This window comes from Larus michahellis, chromosome Z, assembly GCF_964199755.1.
Source record: "Larus michahellis chromosome Z, bLarMic1.1, whole genome shotgun sequence".
Classification (NCBI taxonomy): domain Eukaryota; kingdom Metazoa; phylum Chordata; class Aves; order Charadriiformes; family Laridae; genus Larus; species Larus michahellis.
This window is the reverse complement of record NC_133930.1, coordinates 25,335,408-25,353,273: the sequence shown is the minus strand read 5'-3', so window position 1 is coordinate 25,353,273 and position 17,866 is coordinate 25,335,408. Positions and strand designations below refer to the sequence as shown.

Here is a 17,866-nt window from a genome sequence, read left to right as displayed (position 1 = left end):
GCAACCAGCTGAAGTTTTACAGAAAACATCCACACCAAGAATTTGTCACTGAATACGAAAGTTCCTCCAACAGCTGCGTGAAGGTCCATCTCTCTAAGGCTTTTCTTTTTCGCCCTTCCACCCAACCTTTAAAAGCTCATTTTCCTATTGTGAGTCAAGTGAAAACCTTGAGAGTCAGATGAGATAATATAAAGTGTATTGCCAAGGATGAGTACTCAGCTTTATCTTCATGCTTTTTACTTATTAAGTTGTTACAGGGATACAGGCACCTTCATGATTTTTCTAGGTACCTAGGTGATTATGTCTCTAAATAGTGCAGGTAAGTGGACAGAAGTATCTCTGAATTAACTTTTACCTTAAATTTGTTTTTAAATTACAAGATTGGAGAACTAATCAGCAACTTTTAATAACTTAAGAGCAGCTAAACTATCTTAAGTTGGATTTTAGGATAGATATTTACCTATAGTGAAAATACCAAGTAATCATGATAGCAAACATTGATACAAAGTTGGATTTTATTCCTGGATTTTGCTGCGTCCAAAAATTCTTGTCAAGAAAGGATTTCTTCTATCTTTATGACTAGACAATTAAGTTTAAGATGTATAGTTATTTTCCACATCTAGTTACTGAAAGTGTTAACCAGAAGCAAGGAGAAAAACAACCTAAGGTCAGATTCTGTTCTATGAACAAAAGAACCCCGGAACAACAGGCTAAGGAGACATTTCTGAAAGTAGTCTAGGTGCTAACATTCCTGCAACAGCTCTTACATATAGTAAACTAAGCTAAGATGCAGCTGGAATAAGAAAGAGGCACGCAATGGCCTAAAAATACTCATTACCCTCTATTCTATAGCATGGAAAAGGAACTTTGCCACACTGGCAACACACACATAAATGAGAAAAATGAAGCCTACACTGCACAACGTAGCAAAGGAAGAAGTGTCATTCATATCTGTTCAGAAAAAAGTTTAGAAAGGTCCAAAAGCAATTGATAACTAGGTTTTCCTTTTAATTTCTTTAGTTCCTTGATAATCTCTGTACATAGGCAATCTTTCCTTTGCAATCTGCATTTAAAATCTCCCATGCAACAGATCTGTGTGTCAGTGACATTACTCTTACAGAACTCAGGGAAATACTTTAAGGGAGAACCTAAAGCAGCTTAACTGTTCATCTTGAACTTCTCCTGTTGCTCGGCACAGCACTTTACACACAGTCATACAACCCCTAAGTTACAGTGTCCTGAGCTCTGCGCCACCAATTTTCTTGAGTTTAAATAAATAGACATTTTCTAGACATGGTCCTCACGGACAGTATCTGTAGCCTTCAGAATCAATAAAAGACCTACAGGTTTTTTTGGGGGGGGAGGGGGAAAGAAGAGAAAATAAATAAAGAGAACCCCTACACCAGCAGAACAAGCACAGGTCTCCGAATACAGAAGCAGAAAGGGCAAGACCACAAACTTGCTTTGGGATCCAGGGATGCTGCTGCTGAGCCAGGACACCACGCTCAGCTTTACAAGCAGGCCCAGCAGCTCTCTGCCTTCCAGGGCAACAGCGGAGGAGGATGAGGAAGAAGGCTCCAGACAGGACAGAATTTTCAATCTCCTGCAACCTCCAGAATGCAAGTCTATTCCCATCCAGTGTGTTCTCCTTGTCACATTTCACAGACACCCTCAAGTTAGTTCACAGACTCTTTGAAACCTAAAGTTCAATAGTTTCCTTTGCAAAACAATTTTCAGTTTGTGAGAAGGTCTGCCACTCAGAAATAACTAATTAGACCAACTGATGCTGACTAAACAAGGTGAGAATTATGACAAATCAGATGGGGCCACTTAGGGGCTGTTGCTGAGGCACAGATGGGGAAAATCAGCACCCTGCGAGCACATGAAGACTCTTTGATGTTAATCGTACTGTTTGGTGGGATACAAGACATAAGACTGCATGGTAGAAATGCCACACAGAGCAGCACGTTCAAACAATCGACAGGCTGAAACTACTTGCTTTGTCACGACATGAAAGCACGAGGCTGCCCAAAACCCAACACCCTGTGTTCTAAAGTTTGGTTAGATCAATTTAGCAGCTGTAATGAAGTCCCTCAGCAGCACTGACAAGTGTCACAGTGCACAGCTAGCGCAGCAAGAAGGAACCCAGGACAGAGGGTTGGCATTAGGATGTGCAGTCATGCAGAGCACTGAAATAATACGAGTGGCAATCCTACACCAGCTTAAGTTCCATAAAACATGGCAGAGTTCAAATAAACAACATAAATACAGTATTTGCTAATTTAACATTCAATGTGATTGTGTGCATTCCATTAAGTGTCATCATTGCCTATGATAAAAATTTCTGTTCTGATGGCAGTATTTCACAGGTACGAGGCAACAGAGAAAAAGCTGGGGCATTTGACAATAGAGACCAATGAGAAATTTGGAACCTAAAAAGGAACAGAAGGAAGACAAAATCATAGAACCAATTCACCATGTGTATCCACCAAGATAGTCAGCAATTATATGGTAAACAATGATATAATTTAAAAATTAGTATTTTTAGATGATGTTAAGTTTAACTGATGTTTTTCCAATCACCTTTGAGAGAAACACTCAACTAATACTAGTCATGATTTTGCTATTCTAAAGACTAGATCTCTCAGCAACTTGTCAACTACAGAAAAAACAAGGAATACGTACCTTCCTTACTTATTATGAGACACTTGGAATTTGTCTCAAACACATTTCTGCAGCAAAATAAGGCTTCCTCACTTGGCACCACCATCTTTAGCAACCCCTCCTTGTAATACTTCTTACCAGTTTTCTTACATTACCCTCATTATTGACTTTAAACTTCCATTTTGCTTCCATGCAGGTCTTCGTACAGAAATGATCACACCTCCTTACCAGTTCTCACCCCATCAGGCAAGTCTACCTCACCTTTTTCTGCATCTCCAAGTTACTAATTTTGACATGCCTTCTACATGTGAAAATGCTTTTTATTTTAGTGGGCCTGGCACTTGTCATTCCTCCCATTTCCAGATTAAGACTCACAAACCCTTTATTTAACATTAAGAAGTTGTCAATTAACAGTCAGTTTTTAGAGCTTTTACACTTAACTCTCAGAAATAAACACCCTGAAATAAATCATTACCACAACCTGCACTTTGTCTGCACACACCTCAAAGCTGAAGTCATGGTTCCACCACCACCAGTGGAAGTATCAGAACTTACAAATGGAGCGAGTAGAATAAAGCAGGCTGAATAAACATTCATTTCATCATTATCACCATCAACTGATCTTCAAACAATTTGCAATCCCATCCAGACTGCTACAGCTGCATGCTAAATTTCAAAAAGAATCGCTGGTCCACATCACAAGACGAGAACTGGATTATTTCATTTGTTTCAAGGAACTGAATTAGACTCCTAGAAAGGTAAACAAATTAATTTTATATTCATAAGTAACAAATCAATTTGAATCATCCCACTGAGCACTGCAGGAGCTATAAAGCCTCTTTAATTCACTTTGAGTATGCCATTACTACGCCAGCAAGACCCTCCCTTCTGATAACTTACAGCCTAGTAAACACTATTGAATTTTAGAAGCAGTGCTTGCATCTACATTGAGCTGTAACTGGAAGTGACAGATCTCCGTTTCCCTGATCATTCACACCATACATATGCCAAACACATTGTGAGACTCCTCCTAAGGCAGGGCACCCAAATACCATTCTTGATGGGCCTCCAGAGCAGTTTGCTTATCAGATCACTGGAGACATTCCCAGGATGGCTGCAAATCCTGTTTCCTCCGATGACTTGCCTTGCACTGTCAGGCAACTTTCCACCGTAATGGTGAGATTCACAACAAGTTTTTAAACGTACCAGTATGACCACACACTGTGCATGGAGCAATGGGTGCCCTTCACGGCCCGATACAGAGGCTGACATGGGAATAGGCACATAGGTCTGCACAGTAAGTGACAGACAAGGGATTCTATCAAGTGCTGTGCCACGGGGACCGGCCCCAACAGCTGAAAAGGAATGGCCAAATCTGAACTAGGCTGTCTCACTGATGAGCAGCTCATAGGAAAGATGACTGTGCTGGAAAAACTATGGCTGCATCAGTATTACCCTTGGGTATTGCTAGACAAACGTGTAAAGAAACATTTCTTCACTGACAGCCCATGCACTTGCTTTGATTGCACTGCTGGAGGATGGTAAAGCTAAAGTATTATGTGTTAGTTGTGCTGGAACTAGATTATCAACTACCTTGGCAAAACCTGCTTCAAAATACAGTTTATACGTCAGAAAGGCACCTACAATGACTGTAGTTCTAACCCCAAGACAGCAGGTAGGTATCAGGGCTTTACCCAGATGGAAGTTACTTTACTTGTTGGAAGTGCAATTAATCACAGGAAAAAAATCAGATCTCAGGAAACTGTGCAGCATTTTGACAAACTGAGCAACAAAATGCACACCATGCAGTTTGTGCAGAAGTGTTGGCCCAAATGCTGGTGTGGCAGATAAAACTGGAATTTTCTTACCTATTTCACATGGAATTGGAATTACCTATATTAGAGGCCTATACTTAATAGTTCAATAAAAATATTCAAGCAATGAATACACGCTACCACAGTTAGGAAGCACCTAATCAAAGATCAGGTACCAGTGCTTGTTAACACCTACTTACTTATTTCAGTATGACCTTTTTTTATGAACATGAATGGTTTTCCATACATGGTACCTGAATGAACTGGTGGGGTTCAATGCATTCAAAACCTAGGTACAAACCAAGAACGAGAAAAGCCTCTCCCACCCACTCCTTTGCAGAAATAACAGAGTAGATATTAAATGTAAGAAGTCAATCCCTAGTGTTTCTGTATCCATGAAATAAACAGAGGCCAGAAACAAGCAGGTTTATTAGCTACTTACAGAATGCTTGCATTGCAAAGTCAGGTTTGAAGAAAGCTGTATTTTAAAACATTTTACTCATGTATGCTGAATGCCGTATAGTCTTCCCAAACTGGAGCACATAAGTGCTCATATGTTTACTTTCAAAAGAGGCTTAACTAAAGCATCAAATAGAAGACCATGTAGCAGAAACTGCAATTTCCCACTCTCTACGAGGTTTTGTGTTTAGCAGCTGAATACATACTATGATATATGACTGCTTAACCTAGTAAATAGAATGCCATGAGTAGGAGGTACTAATACCATACTTAACTACAAAAAAATCTCAGCATTTACAAGCAAATGAAGAGGAACAGTTCTTTAGGAAGATGAACAGCACACATATAAGACAAGATGATTTATAGCAAATTCTTTTATCTGCCAGTTAAAGTTAAAAGCATCAGTTTTAATCATGACTTAATCGTGACTCTGTAAAGTTTGATCATGACCACTAATTTCCCAAACCTCTAGCATACAAGCGTATTAGTTTATAAACATAATGGTATCTGAAACCAGAATTCTTGTCTTTTTTCTTGTTTCTAATGGACTTTGTAAAGGTGTTAGGTGACAAGCAGGTCACCATGACTGTCCAGTTTCAATAAAGATTAACTGCGATTGTGCCACTCTGGTTAGGGGTATTTCTTTTTCAGCAGAACAAAGGACAATTCTACTCACGGACGAATACTAGCTGCATTTTTTGAATGTGAAAGACAAAATTTCACTTTGTGATCGCAACCAGCAATGCTAATCATAAATTGTGTGTTATCATCAAGTTCTTAATAGTAGCACACTGTCATGTCCTTTGCTGCAAAACTGGTATTCACATGAGGCAGCATTCGATGATCTGGTTTTCCAAAAATTGGTTAACTTACCCACAGTCTGAATTCATCATTCTATCCCACCCAATATTTCTACTCTACAATGAGGAAGCCAGCAGGACTTGTACACGGTGAAGACAAAACTCTGTATCTTATTAACTGGGTAAATTCCACTCATTCTTCCTGAGGGACTTCAGAGAAATATTACCATATGCAAGTTGCAGGATCATCAAGCCAGCAATTTTTTAGGCTCTAAATAGACTCATTAGGATTTGCCCAGAGCCATATAGGACATCAAATCATCATCTATTCCAGGTTCCTACTACATAAATAGCATTTTCCAAGGTTGCAGAACTGTTTGGATGGTTGGATTTTGTAAAACCACTTTGAACTTGAGCATGGTGTTGACAGTTAATAGTCTTCCTCAACAGAATCCTCCTGACAGGCTGTTCAACTATTCTTTTCCAAATGATTACAGAAACCTATGCAACACCCTACACGTTGCTCTAAGTGACAACAAGGTCCTCTGAATCAGTGAAGTCTTGAGCTTTACAAAAACAATAGCCAGTGGCAGAAGTAGCAAGACAAGACAAGCAAGAAGGTGGAACGGAAGGCAGCCTTTACAAGATCTGGGTTTGGGTCCTATCTGTAAAAGCAGAATTAGTGCAAGTGATTCCAGGATTACCATGTCCATCCCTGAGCTCTCAAAAGCAGCAGTATTCTTTAAATCTAGGACTTAAGGTCATTAAATACATTTTCATACTAAGTAAAATTGTTCTTTGTAAGAACAACTGGGGAAGTAGCAGATTGTCTTCCTAAGAATTTCACTCCAGAATAATATTAAATCTCAAATCCTACTAATGATAAAAGTAAGTCACAGATGTTATAGAAAGGCCCCTGTAATGCCCATCAATCCATCCCGTAATAGAACTATTCCAGCTTTTGTTCCAACCTGATTTTTAAAATTCACAATTAATGCGGACAAAAAGGGAGGATTTTTTTAAAAGACGTATCTCCCATTTAAGGTCACCAACTACATAATTATTAGTAAAAATGACCTCAGATCTTGAGTGGCCCATTAAGATGTCAGGTAACTTATGGAATTTAGTGCTTACATTTCACAGAAATCCCATCGAAATGGAACATTACTTAACAATGTGCTTTAGCACCTGTGTCTTTTCCCACAAAACTTCCTAAAGATCCTGGGAGTTTTACTATTGCGCATAGCCAGACACGCTGTCATCTGAGCTGTGCAGTGCTCCTCAAGGATCAAGCCTACCTAGCACTCGAATCAGCAGGACATCACCCATTCCCCAAGCGCTGCCAATCATTTCCTGGTAGGAATCCAGTTCCTGCATATGTCTAGATGCAGAGAGCTCTGGATGTCTGGGTAGTAGGCTTGCTAAAGCAGACAGAGGAAATCCTTCCATGTTTTGTAAAAGAACAAGAACAAATATTGACATGGGAGGGATATATACTCAGAGGTTGAAAAAGCACTTGGAAATCAATATCCAGAAGCTGAAAGCAAATTAATCCCAGAGAAATTGTTCCTGTCCAATTGCAGGTTAACTCTTTTAGTCACACACCAGTCAGTGAAAATACAGCTAATGCAAAAGCACAGACATTCTGGTTTCAAAGTCAGATGGCCAAATAGCTGCTTAGGACCTCAGTTACTGCATGCAATGATTTGACAGCAGAGTTACACAGCATATATTATTCCATAAACTTAATTTTGTTGGCATGGAAAAGGCTTCATACCCTAAGAAGCCCTGACATGTCTGCACACTCCACAGTGAGTCGTGTGGAGAAAACACTGGTTTCTCCAATATTACGCTACCTTCTTTTAGATTTGCGTACAGACAAGCCAGCGGCAGCAGACTGTGGGAAATGAAGCGGAACAAGAAGTAGGAATTGCGAGAATACATGTCAAAGATTATTTATTTCACCAACACTTCACTGTAAAGTGTTGACCATTTAAAGCTCATTCTTCAATTTTCAAAACTCAAGAAAGATTTCATTATGTGTGCTGTTAGAAGAATAGCTTCAAGATTAACTACATACTATTTACAGAATAAGTAATTTAAAAGCATTTTAAAAACCCCAAATTCTAAATCCCGCCAATATCACCTATTATGTTTTTTACTATGAAAGACACTATGGAAAGGAGAAAAAAAATGCCATTTCTCAACAAGCTGAGACTCAACCTAGTGGACAGTCTCAAAAAAACCACCCCTTTCCAGACCTGAACTTCAAAAGTGAGGACCAAACTCGGACAGGGATAGCTCTGAGTCTGGATCTTTTTGAACACTTCCTGACAGAATAAACAGACACCGCTGTGGCAAAAGGTATGTCTATCCCACCTGTAATGACACTTCCCTATTGGCAGCCCCTGTATTTGTACCTTCATGCAGTCAGATAGGTTACAGAACTGATATGGCTCACTGCACAAATGTTTGTGCTGCAGCAGACAACAGCAAAAAGCAGTCCCCATCTTCTGTTGTTCCCACTTTTTGGTGCCAAGCTCAGTGAAAACTTAACAATCAACGTGTTGACAAAGAAGACAGCCACAAAGATCAACAAAACAGTGCCTGAGAATCATTTGCACATATATAGAGGAAGAAGAAAAACCTGAGAGGAACTATGTATTTCAAGTTCTTCCCCCTTTATTCAGGTAAAAGCCATTAGACAAAATGAGTAATGCAGACTGCTTAAGTTAGCTAACTTGGTATCTGTAGCTAAAAAATAAAATAAATAAAGCATGACTAGATACTGGAAATGTCAATATATGCTTGTATCTGTCAATCCAGCATCACCTATTGCATGTTTAAACAGTGTCTCCCTAGACTAATTTTTTAAATGCTGACTGGCATTCACCACTACTTGCCACCAGAGAAGCGTGTCAGAATGCAGTGTGCTGCCAGAAGCATATCTGTGATGCAGTTCCAGAAAATCAATACAGTATTCAAACACAGTGCCATTACTTTGCAGAAAGGAGACGACAACATTAATACCGCTACCAGGGCTCTGTGTAGATACAACAGAGATGAACACTGCATTGTGCAAGGCCCAGGTGGAATAAAAACCACAGCTCCCTCTAGCCTCCTCTCCCCTCTGACCTCCTCATCTCCCTGACCTGAACAGAATACTAATTTTGGTGGATCTCACACAGCCCAGCCTTGAAAAAAATAAAAACTAAAATAATCGCAGCAGAATGGGGAAAAGAAACCTATTACCAAAATTAGATCTAAAAGCGGATTTTTCATAGTGCAATGCTCCCACACTCCTTGTCCCTTTAAGACTGAATACATCTGAAAAAGTCTCACAGGGAGAACAGCACAAAACCCTGAGCTAGAAAGCATGCTCTAGCAAATTTTTTTTACAGAAGGCTTTTCCCTAAGTAGGGCTTTTAAATACACATTTCAACCTAACATGGTATCTGTAGAAAAAAAAAAAAGAAAAAAAAAGAAGATGGACTGAGTACTCTGAATTTTGTTTTTATTTTACATAATACAGAATACTTTGTCCCTTTGTTCATTGTTACAGTTTCCTGTTACTAAGACTATAACCACACACATGGGGAAGCATGAGATTTTTCTCGAGTGCAGGACTGTCTCAGATACAAAGGGCACATTGTTAAAACACAAGCGAACTTAATTTCTGTGTGCATACATATATACATATACTCATGTGAGTTCCGTTCCAGATCAGGTCTCAGCTTCATTGGCTATCTCTACACCACACACGCTCCCTTGCGAAGCGCCTCTTAAACGACAACTTATAGACTAGAAGAGACATCAGCTCTTGGTAATTACTTTGGGCCTCAACAGTTTCAAAATTAAAGGTATCTAAAAGAATAGAAGAATTACGTTTCTAATCTGCATGAAGTGTTTGCATTCTTTAGATGGGCGAGATAGTTACTGATCTGGAATACACTGGAGAACCATCGGCTCAGCTGAAGTGATGTCCCAGGCACCTATATGAATGAGAAACTACTAGTGAATTAGTGTTACATCATGAGGTAACGCTGTTCTCTTTGTAGTACACTAATGCATAGATGTAGGTTTGGAAAGCTGTGATTTAAAGAGTGATCAGCTAAGAGCTTTACATCAAATTACAGGGTTAAGAGTCAACATAAGAATAAATGTTCTCCAACAACATGCCCATAAGAGTGATATCTGAATTCTACTTATTACTTTTACTAACCAGCAGGCAGAAACACTCCAATGCCAGTTAGGTGTCATTGACTCCCCTAATAAGAAGTGTTAGCCTGTTACAGTATTTCAAGCTATTGCAATCTCTATGGCTTTGAGACCGCGTGCTTCCTCAAGTACCGGCTTGACATCTGGTTGCGAGCCCTGCAAAGACAACGGGAATTGTGGTAGGGCAAGCACTGTTTGGGAGAGAGAAATCACAAGAACACACACGCGGAGCATTCATCTGATGTTTGCCTTGAGACACTGAGAATAAAAATAATCTCAATGTGATGAATGTGAAGGACTTAAATGTTTATTTTCAGTGGAACTAGGATTTCACTCAAAGAGTTGGTCTATATAATCTTTATGACACATGGAAATACTGAAACAGATCAATCACAACCTTAAGGCATTACAAATACTTTCAACTGCATCAGCACAGAAATCACCGCCCATGGTGTTCAGGACATGCGTTTATGTGTTGCCAGGCCAGAAGATCTGGTTTAGATTTCTCATGCTTATTTCATGGTCATAAAACTACTGTGACAGAATATAATTTAAGCATGGTAGAGGTCTCCACACAGTAGTGTGGAGTGCCTGACAAAGCAGTTCATTAACCATTTCAAGCTGATTTACATACAGTCCATCTGTCTAGGTATTTATACTTCACTCATTTTTTTCAGATAATCAAGTTTGGCGAGTGTTATCTACAGTAAGTGATGTTGAACTGTTTTTGTTACACTCTCCCCACTGCTACAGAAGACAGCATAAACTACTTTGCTGTCATTGCTTTCACACAATAAGCACCTCATTTTACCGCTAAGAAAGCAAGATGGCCAGGAATTGCAATAACACTGAACTACTGCCAAGAAGCTGTACCTTCTGCTCTATTACCTGCAATATTTCTGTGCCAGAGGAACACAGCTGATGGAACTTTTGCTAAGACAAAGTTTTGGGAAAGCTATCATTAAGTCTTGTGGGAGGGAAAAAGACAGGTTAAAGAACCTGAGTCAGGCCAAATCCAATGGTCAACAATGCTTCTGTCTCCTAACAGCTTTATAGCTTTCATGTTCATATAATGTTCATAACAGCTCATAGTGTTGCAGCTAGAGAAAGAAAACTGAAAAGTCTAGGGACAAGACCATGCTTTGGAAACACCTGAAAAAGTAAGTCAACAGACAGCAAACCAAAACCAATTTCCACAGCAAGATTTGTCTATCCCATATGTTCAAACACTACAAATGCTCACATAATTTTAGATTTTAAAGCTTCAAACAGGCTTTGTAAAAATTGTTACATCCTACAGTTTAGAATTAGCATGATTTCTCAATTCCCCTACAACTCCAGTACCCTCTTTTCAAAATGGGCCCCTGCAACCCGAGTGCTTTAAAGAAATGCATTTGACTAACTCCCCATCCTTCAGAATGGGTAAGAACTAGGAGTGGATCAACCAGACACAGACATTTTCCTGACTGCCAAAAATTATAATAAAATACTTATTTCTAGGCAACTACAACGCTAATAAGTACATCCTAAAATATTCATCTTCCACAATATTCTCCAGCCAACTTAAGAACCCTAGTATTCTAATTCTGCCATCTCAAACTGACACATATCATAACCACCTTTATGAAGATAACATACTAAATATAGTCCAACAAAAGTGAAGAGAAGCTGAAGTCTTTATAAAGACACCTTGATTAACGTGACATGACAGAGACAAGCAGATCTTACAGAAGCTTTTACCTTGTAATTCCTTATCATTCAGCAAGAATGAAGGGGAAAGCTAGCAACATAAATTTGGATACCTGCCCACAGCACAGAAAGCCATAAAGGAAAGCAGTTATGGAGAGACTACCCATTAATAAACCAGGAATTAATCCAAAAGATTAACAGGACACCAACTTCTCACCTCTACCAGAACTCATGGCCATGCAGCTTCCATACTGTATCTAGCATGAAGTGCATTCATTTCAGCCTAAACAATGACTGCATCACAGTCCACAAATACAAACCTCCAACTCCCCTGCCCCAGCTAAAAGTAAACGCAGTGGTAGTTTTGGTGGTGGTTTGCAGCTTTAACACGGAATTTACCTGGTCAACGTATACAGCAATCTAGGCTACCAATATACATCCTGAGTATGTTTACATAAGACCTATTTCTTGAGGATTTTTAATGTAATCAAACCTCTGCTCAAAGGCAAGTGATTGCGCAACGCTGACAAATTACGTGTTTCTCAATACTGGGAACACAAGAGAGACATGTTATGAACTAGGACAGAACATACTGAGGTCATCTTATTTACACAAAAATCCACGTTTTTCTATTAAAGAAGGCTATATTCTGTGTGGTCAAACCAACAGAAGGGCCCGCACAAATAAATGGGTATATCACTCAACGGTGACTATTAGTAAGAACTTGTCCTTATGCAACAGGGATGAGAAACTAGGAGAGGAGAGACAGACTGGCAGGCAGAGAAGAAAGAGCAGACATCCTCTATGCCTGGCCTATATGATCCCCAGGGCTTAATTCCTTTACCTTCTCCTGTGAGATGAGAGACACCCAGAGACATATGGGATACAGCACTACGAAGATCGTTTCTTGAATTACTGCATCCTATATACCATTCTCTAGTTTCCAATTTCTCAAATATGTAACAGCAGCACTGGCCCAGAGACCAGCCACCCACAGCTTGGTATCCACCACACACAGAGCACACAATTACCTGACTTGCCTGATGGTATTCAATGCGCCGAGCAGGCTGAACTACGCTGGCAAAACAGCGAATTCTTCACTATAACAAATGAGATGAACACAAGCCACTGCCGGTTTGGCCAGCCAGTTCCTCTCCCCCATCTCAAGTTTTCTGTGTTATGACCATTGGTATAGGTAAACTAATCACCAGCCAGGTACTACAAGCTCACTGTACAAGCTTACGCAGGATAGAAGTACCCATTAAATACTGGATGCAGTACGCAGACCCTCATGTGGCCAAGTACGTGGATTATCAACCATTTTGCAACTTACTTGCAGAACACTCAATTTTAAGACCTTAGTAGACTATCAGAAGACTATTTTCACAACTGCAGTGCTAAGAGTCGAGTACACCTTGGTCTAGAAATACTCCAAAATCCACCGGGAACTGCATTTAGACGTTAATACCAAGAGCTACTGAATCAAGACCTCTGCTCTGAACGCTAGCAAATATGTCTGATACTTAACCACAGATCCACAGAGTTGGTGCTGGCCCTGGCTTGGATGTGCTTGCTCACATTTAGAGAGCAGGGAGCTTACCAGTAACACAAACCTACACTTCCGGGAAGGTCCACCTCGTTAGATGATCTGCAACACCCCAATGTGTACTGTCTAAAGAGTCTTCAAAATCTTTGCCAGCAAGTTTTGTCTTCTTGACCTCAATGTGCCAAGATATTACTTGAGGCACCACACCAACAACTTCAGCATTTAGGATTATTTCAACTCCCTCTACGGATATGGATTTGCACTGTTCATTAAGAAGCTATGACACTAAGGCTCCAGCAGTACTGGAGTTGATGAAATGAGGGAGTAATTTCTTTAAGTCGGGTTTTTGTTTACAGAAATGCTCAATTTAATTCTGGAGAAAGAATGTTTATTCCTCTTCAACAGCTCTGTGTACTTGTAATATGACGCACGTAACTGATGTATCTACAAACATAATACTGATTTTAAATAAGTGAGAGGTTTTCCATTATTTGAATTTAAAAGGCTACATAATTCTGTGTCTCCTTAGCAGTTTTAAGTATATATGCCATTATAATATCATTTGGCCTTCTGGCATGTTTTTGAAACACATTATCACTTTCTTAAATATGTAAATAGCTGCAAGCTTGGGTTTACTCCGTTGGGATTTCTTTTTATTTTTTTTTTCCACATGGAAGGGAAGACAACAGAAACAGCTAGCTGAAGAAGTCATTCCTTCCTACATCTTGTACTGTGAACCCCAGTGACTAGGACAGAGACAAGGATGCAGCTGTTATCACCCCACATGCAAGGAAGTAAATAAACTGAAGGATTCCAAGTGTCCTTAATGGCTTGGGGAAAGAGGCACTTTTAACTTCCGTATTAATATACAAATTTCACATTTGAATTCTTGAATGACCAAAATACAAAGGAGATGACTTCTAACTTTTATACTACGTCTTAAAGTCTTAGAAAACCAGCATCCTGTTAATGCATTAAAAGTGTGCCTCCACCTTGCAGCTATCCAATCATTCAAGATTTCTGTTCTTTTTAACATGGATGAGTTTCCATTCCACTGACAGGCTATCACACAAGCCTGGTAGCAGGGATTATTTTTTCATCCCACTATACAAATTACTAAGGATACAACTGTGGAAAGTTTTCACAGGTATCTATGTCACTTTTTAAATCTGCTAATTTAGATGCGATGGGATTCATTTTAAAGATTTTATTCCCTCTCATTTCCTTAAAATGAGAAGTGGATGTCCCAGTTTACGAGGGGACCTGCTGCAGAGCAGATTTCCTTAGAGCCTTCTTCACTTTATCGGGAAATTCACATGTCGTTATACACCTCCTGAAGACTCCAGAAGAGTTAAAACGAGCCTCCGCGGCTCTGAAGTTTCACCTTGTCACACCCAGCTCAAAGCGGTGGTTTTCAGGACTGACCACCCCTTAACGACCCAGGGGATGGTCCTGGCGGCGGCGATCTGGCAGCCACGACGGCTCTTCCAGCCACCCGACGTGGCTACGGCGCAGGCGAACCTCTGCAGATGGTGGCGCGCCCACCGCACCGCTCCCCTCGCAGCGGGGCCGATGCACGGCACCGATGGCAGCAGCATTCCCGCCCCGCCTTGCGCCCCGCGACCAAAACCGCTCGCCCCCCTCAGCAACGCCCGCTTCAACAGCAACAGCTCGGGCGACCAGCGGCTTCCACCCACCCACCCACCCCGCCACCAAGCCCGGCGGCCCCCGCGACATCCTTACCCCATGGCGGCCGGCGGCGCCGGGCACCGGCGGTGCCGCGTCCCCGGGGCGCTCCTCGCCGCGCCGGCAGCTCCGCAGCCCCGTGGCGGCGGGCCGCTGCGCTGGGCTCGCCGCGCAGGCCCGGGGTGGGCGGGGGTGGGGGGGGGCCGCGCCGCCGGCTCGCAGCCGCCGGCCCGAGCGGGGCCGCCCGCGCCCTAGGGAGCGCCCCCCGCGGGCCGGGCTCCCATGGCCGCCGGCCCCGCCGGGCGCCCGCAGGCAGCGGCTCCGGCCCCGGGGCGGGCGGTGGCGGCAGCTGCGGGGGCAGACGGGTCCCCTCCTGCGGGCGGTCGCCTTCTCCGTGAGGGGCTGGCGGCGGCTGCGGCGCTTCTGGCCGGGACGTGAGCGGCCGCCGAGGGCTCTGTGCGCCTCAGAGGCGGAGCGGGATGGGGCAGGCGGTGCGCGCAGGGCTCCACGCCGCCGCTCCCCCTAGCACCCCCGCCGGCAGCGCGGCGGGCACCGATGCATTTTCCCGAGGAGGCTGAGCGAGCCGCCGCACCGGCGCTGGCATCGGGCTTCCGGCGTGAGGCGGCTGGCGGCGGGCTGCGGCCCCGCGTCGCCGGCGGGCACCGGAGCGCCGCGCTCCCCCGATCCGCCCGCCCGCCCACCCCCGGCTGCGGAGACGCGGGGCGCCGCTCCTCCTTCCCGCGGCGGCGGGTCCGCTCCTCGCCGTCACGCCTTCTTCTGCGGCGAGCGGGCGGGCATCGTCCTGGGGCGCGGCGGGTCGGTCACTGCCAGCGGGCGGCGGGAGGGGGCGACCGCCGCCGAGCCCGCGCTCCTCTGCGGCGGGGCCGCGGGCTCAGCCCCGCCGCTGGGACGGAGGGAGGGAGGGAGGGAGCGATCGCCGCGTCAGGCGGTGCCCGGCTGCTCTGGCGCCCCTGAACCGCTGCCTCTGCCCGCTCGCATCCCCCGCCTCTGCTTCACACCTCCACTACCGCCTGCCCGCCCGCCCGTCCGTCCGTCCGTCCGTCCCACCCGCGGTGGGCAGGCACAGTCGCTGCCCGCAGCCCGCGCCTCCGTCCCGCTCCTCCCGGGGGAAGGGATGGGAAGGGAAGGGGAGAACCGGGCCGAGCCGGGACGGGCCCCGCCGCGCCCTGCCCTACAGTCCCCCGCGCACGGCGCCGGACACGGCCAGCTCGCTCCTGCTGGCGGCGGCACCTGCTCGCTCTGCCTCCATCCTCCGCCAAGGGAGCTTTAAGTAGCACACGTCACCGCGCTCCCCTACGCACCGACGTCACGCCCCGCTCCCGGCGCTGACGTCACCGGGGTGCGGGGGATGATGTCAGAGTGGTCCACGGCGCCGGAAGCTCTTCTATAATAGGGAATGGCGGCGGGGGACGGCGGGAGGGGGAGGACGGACTCGAGGCCCGCCGCCTCCGTGCACCGCCTCGGGGCGCTGGCAGCGGGGCGGCCGCCCCGCCCCCTGCCGCCCCCGCCCCCTGCGGCGCCGTCTCCACGGCAACGCCGCGCCCGGCTGGGGCGGTGCGGCGCGGCCTGCGGAGCGGCGCGGCGGGACCGGCTGCGGGTCCCGCCCGAGCCCTCCGCCCTGGGGCAGGGCGCCCCGCTCCGAAGGCAGCGGGTGCCCTGCCCGAAACACGGGCCGGCAGCGTCCCTGCCCCCCCCCCCGCCAGCCCCGCGCCATGCTTCGCCAGCACGTCACACCCGACAGCGCTGCCGGCCGAACGGGAAGGAGACGCAGCAGCCATGCTAAAAATCGCCCCCAAAAAATGTAGGTTCCGGCACGTCTGTGCCAGTCAGTGCTACCGCACGGAAACAGCCAGCACCGGGAGCCTGCCAGATCCTGCTGGGTTTGGCTGAGTCCTTCAATGGTGCCATGCAAACAGATACTGTGGTGTGGCTGCTCCTAACCCCACAGAGCAGCCCCAGCTCCAGCACCACGCATTGCCTTCCACGGCACATGCCTCACCTTTGGTTCAGCAAATACTTGCATTAACTCCCCCAAGTTTTCCTGGATTTATGAACGTTAGGTATAACTGCTCCTAGAGAATGCCAATGACATCGGGACACCCCAGGTGGGATGTGCATCCCAGCTCTTTGCTGCTTCTAGGACCACCTTCAATATTTTCATGGTATTTTCCTGCTTAAGCAATGTCGTAGTCACCGGAGGCATAATCACAGAATCACAGAATCACAGAATCTTAGTGGTTGGAAGGGACCTCTGAGATCATCGAGTCCAACCACATAAAAAAAAAAACAAAAAAACCAAAAAAACCCCCCCACACACACAAAAAAAAGCACCCACCTACTAAACTCCACACCCACAACCCCACACGCAACACCCCACCACAAACCAATAATCTTGGGCACTAGAGCATGCCCTGAAGAGCCATGTCTACACGTTTCTTAAATACCTCCAGGGATGGTGACTCCACCACCTCCCTGGGCAGGCTGTTCCAGTGCCTGACCACTCTTTCAGTAAAGTAATTCTTCCTAATATCTAATCTAAATCTCCCTTGCCGCAGCTTCAGACCATTTCCTCTGCTCCTGTCATTATTCACTTGGGAGAAGTGGCCAACCCCGCCTCTCTACAGCCTCCTTTCAGGTAGTTGTAGAGGGCAATGAGGTCTCCCCTCAGCCTCCTCTTCTCCAAGCTAAACATGCCCAGCTCCCTCAGCCTCTCCTCACAGGACTTGTTCTCCAGACCCCTCACCAGCTTGGTGGCTCTCCTCTGGACACGCTCCAGCACTTCAATGTCTTTCCTGTAGTGAGGGGCCCAAAACTGAACACAGTACTCAAGGTGAGGCCTCACCAGTGCCGAGTACAGAGGCACGATCACTTCCCTGCTCCTGCTGGCCACGCTATTCCTGATACAAGCCAGGATGCCATTGGCCTTCTTGGCCACCTGGGCACACTGCTGGCTCATGTTAAGCCAGCTG

General features: G+C 45.0%; 1 protein-coding gene across 2 annotated transcripts in view; it reads right to left on the bottom strand.

Annotated features, from left to right (window-relative positions):
- HOMER1 (homer scaffold protein 1) overlaps positions 1-16,316 on the bottom strand; it is a 91,846-nt gene extending 75,530 nt beyond the window's left edge. Inside the window, exon 1 of one of the 2 annotated variants that reach the window (XM_074570708.1) lies at positions 16,199-16,316. Coding sequence is in view for 1 of the 2 variants with exons in the window: in XM_074570709.1 (XP_074426810.1) it covers positions 14,934-14,938 (5 nt within the window). In the remaining variant the exon portion in view is untranslated. Of the gene's footprint in view, positions 1-14,933; positions 15,089-16,198 lie in introns of those variants that run through there. The other variant, XM_074570709.1, reaches the window with a different exon arrangement.
- Between the last annotated feature and the right edge of the window lie 1,550 nt (positions 16,317-17,866).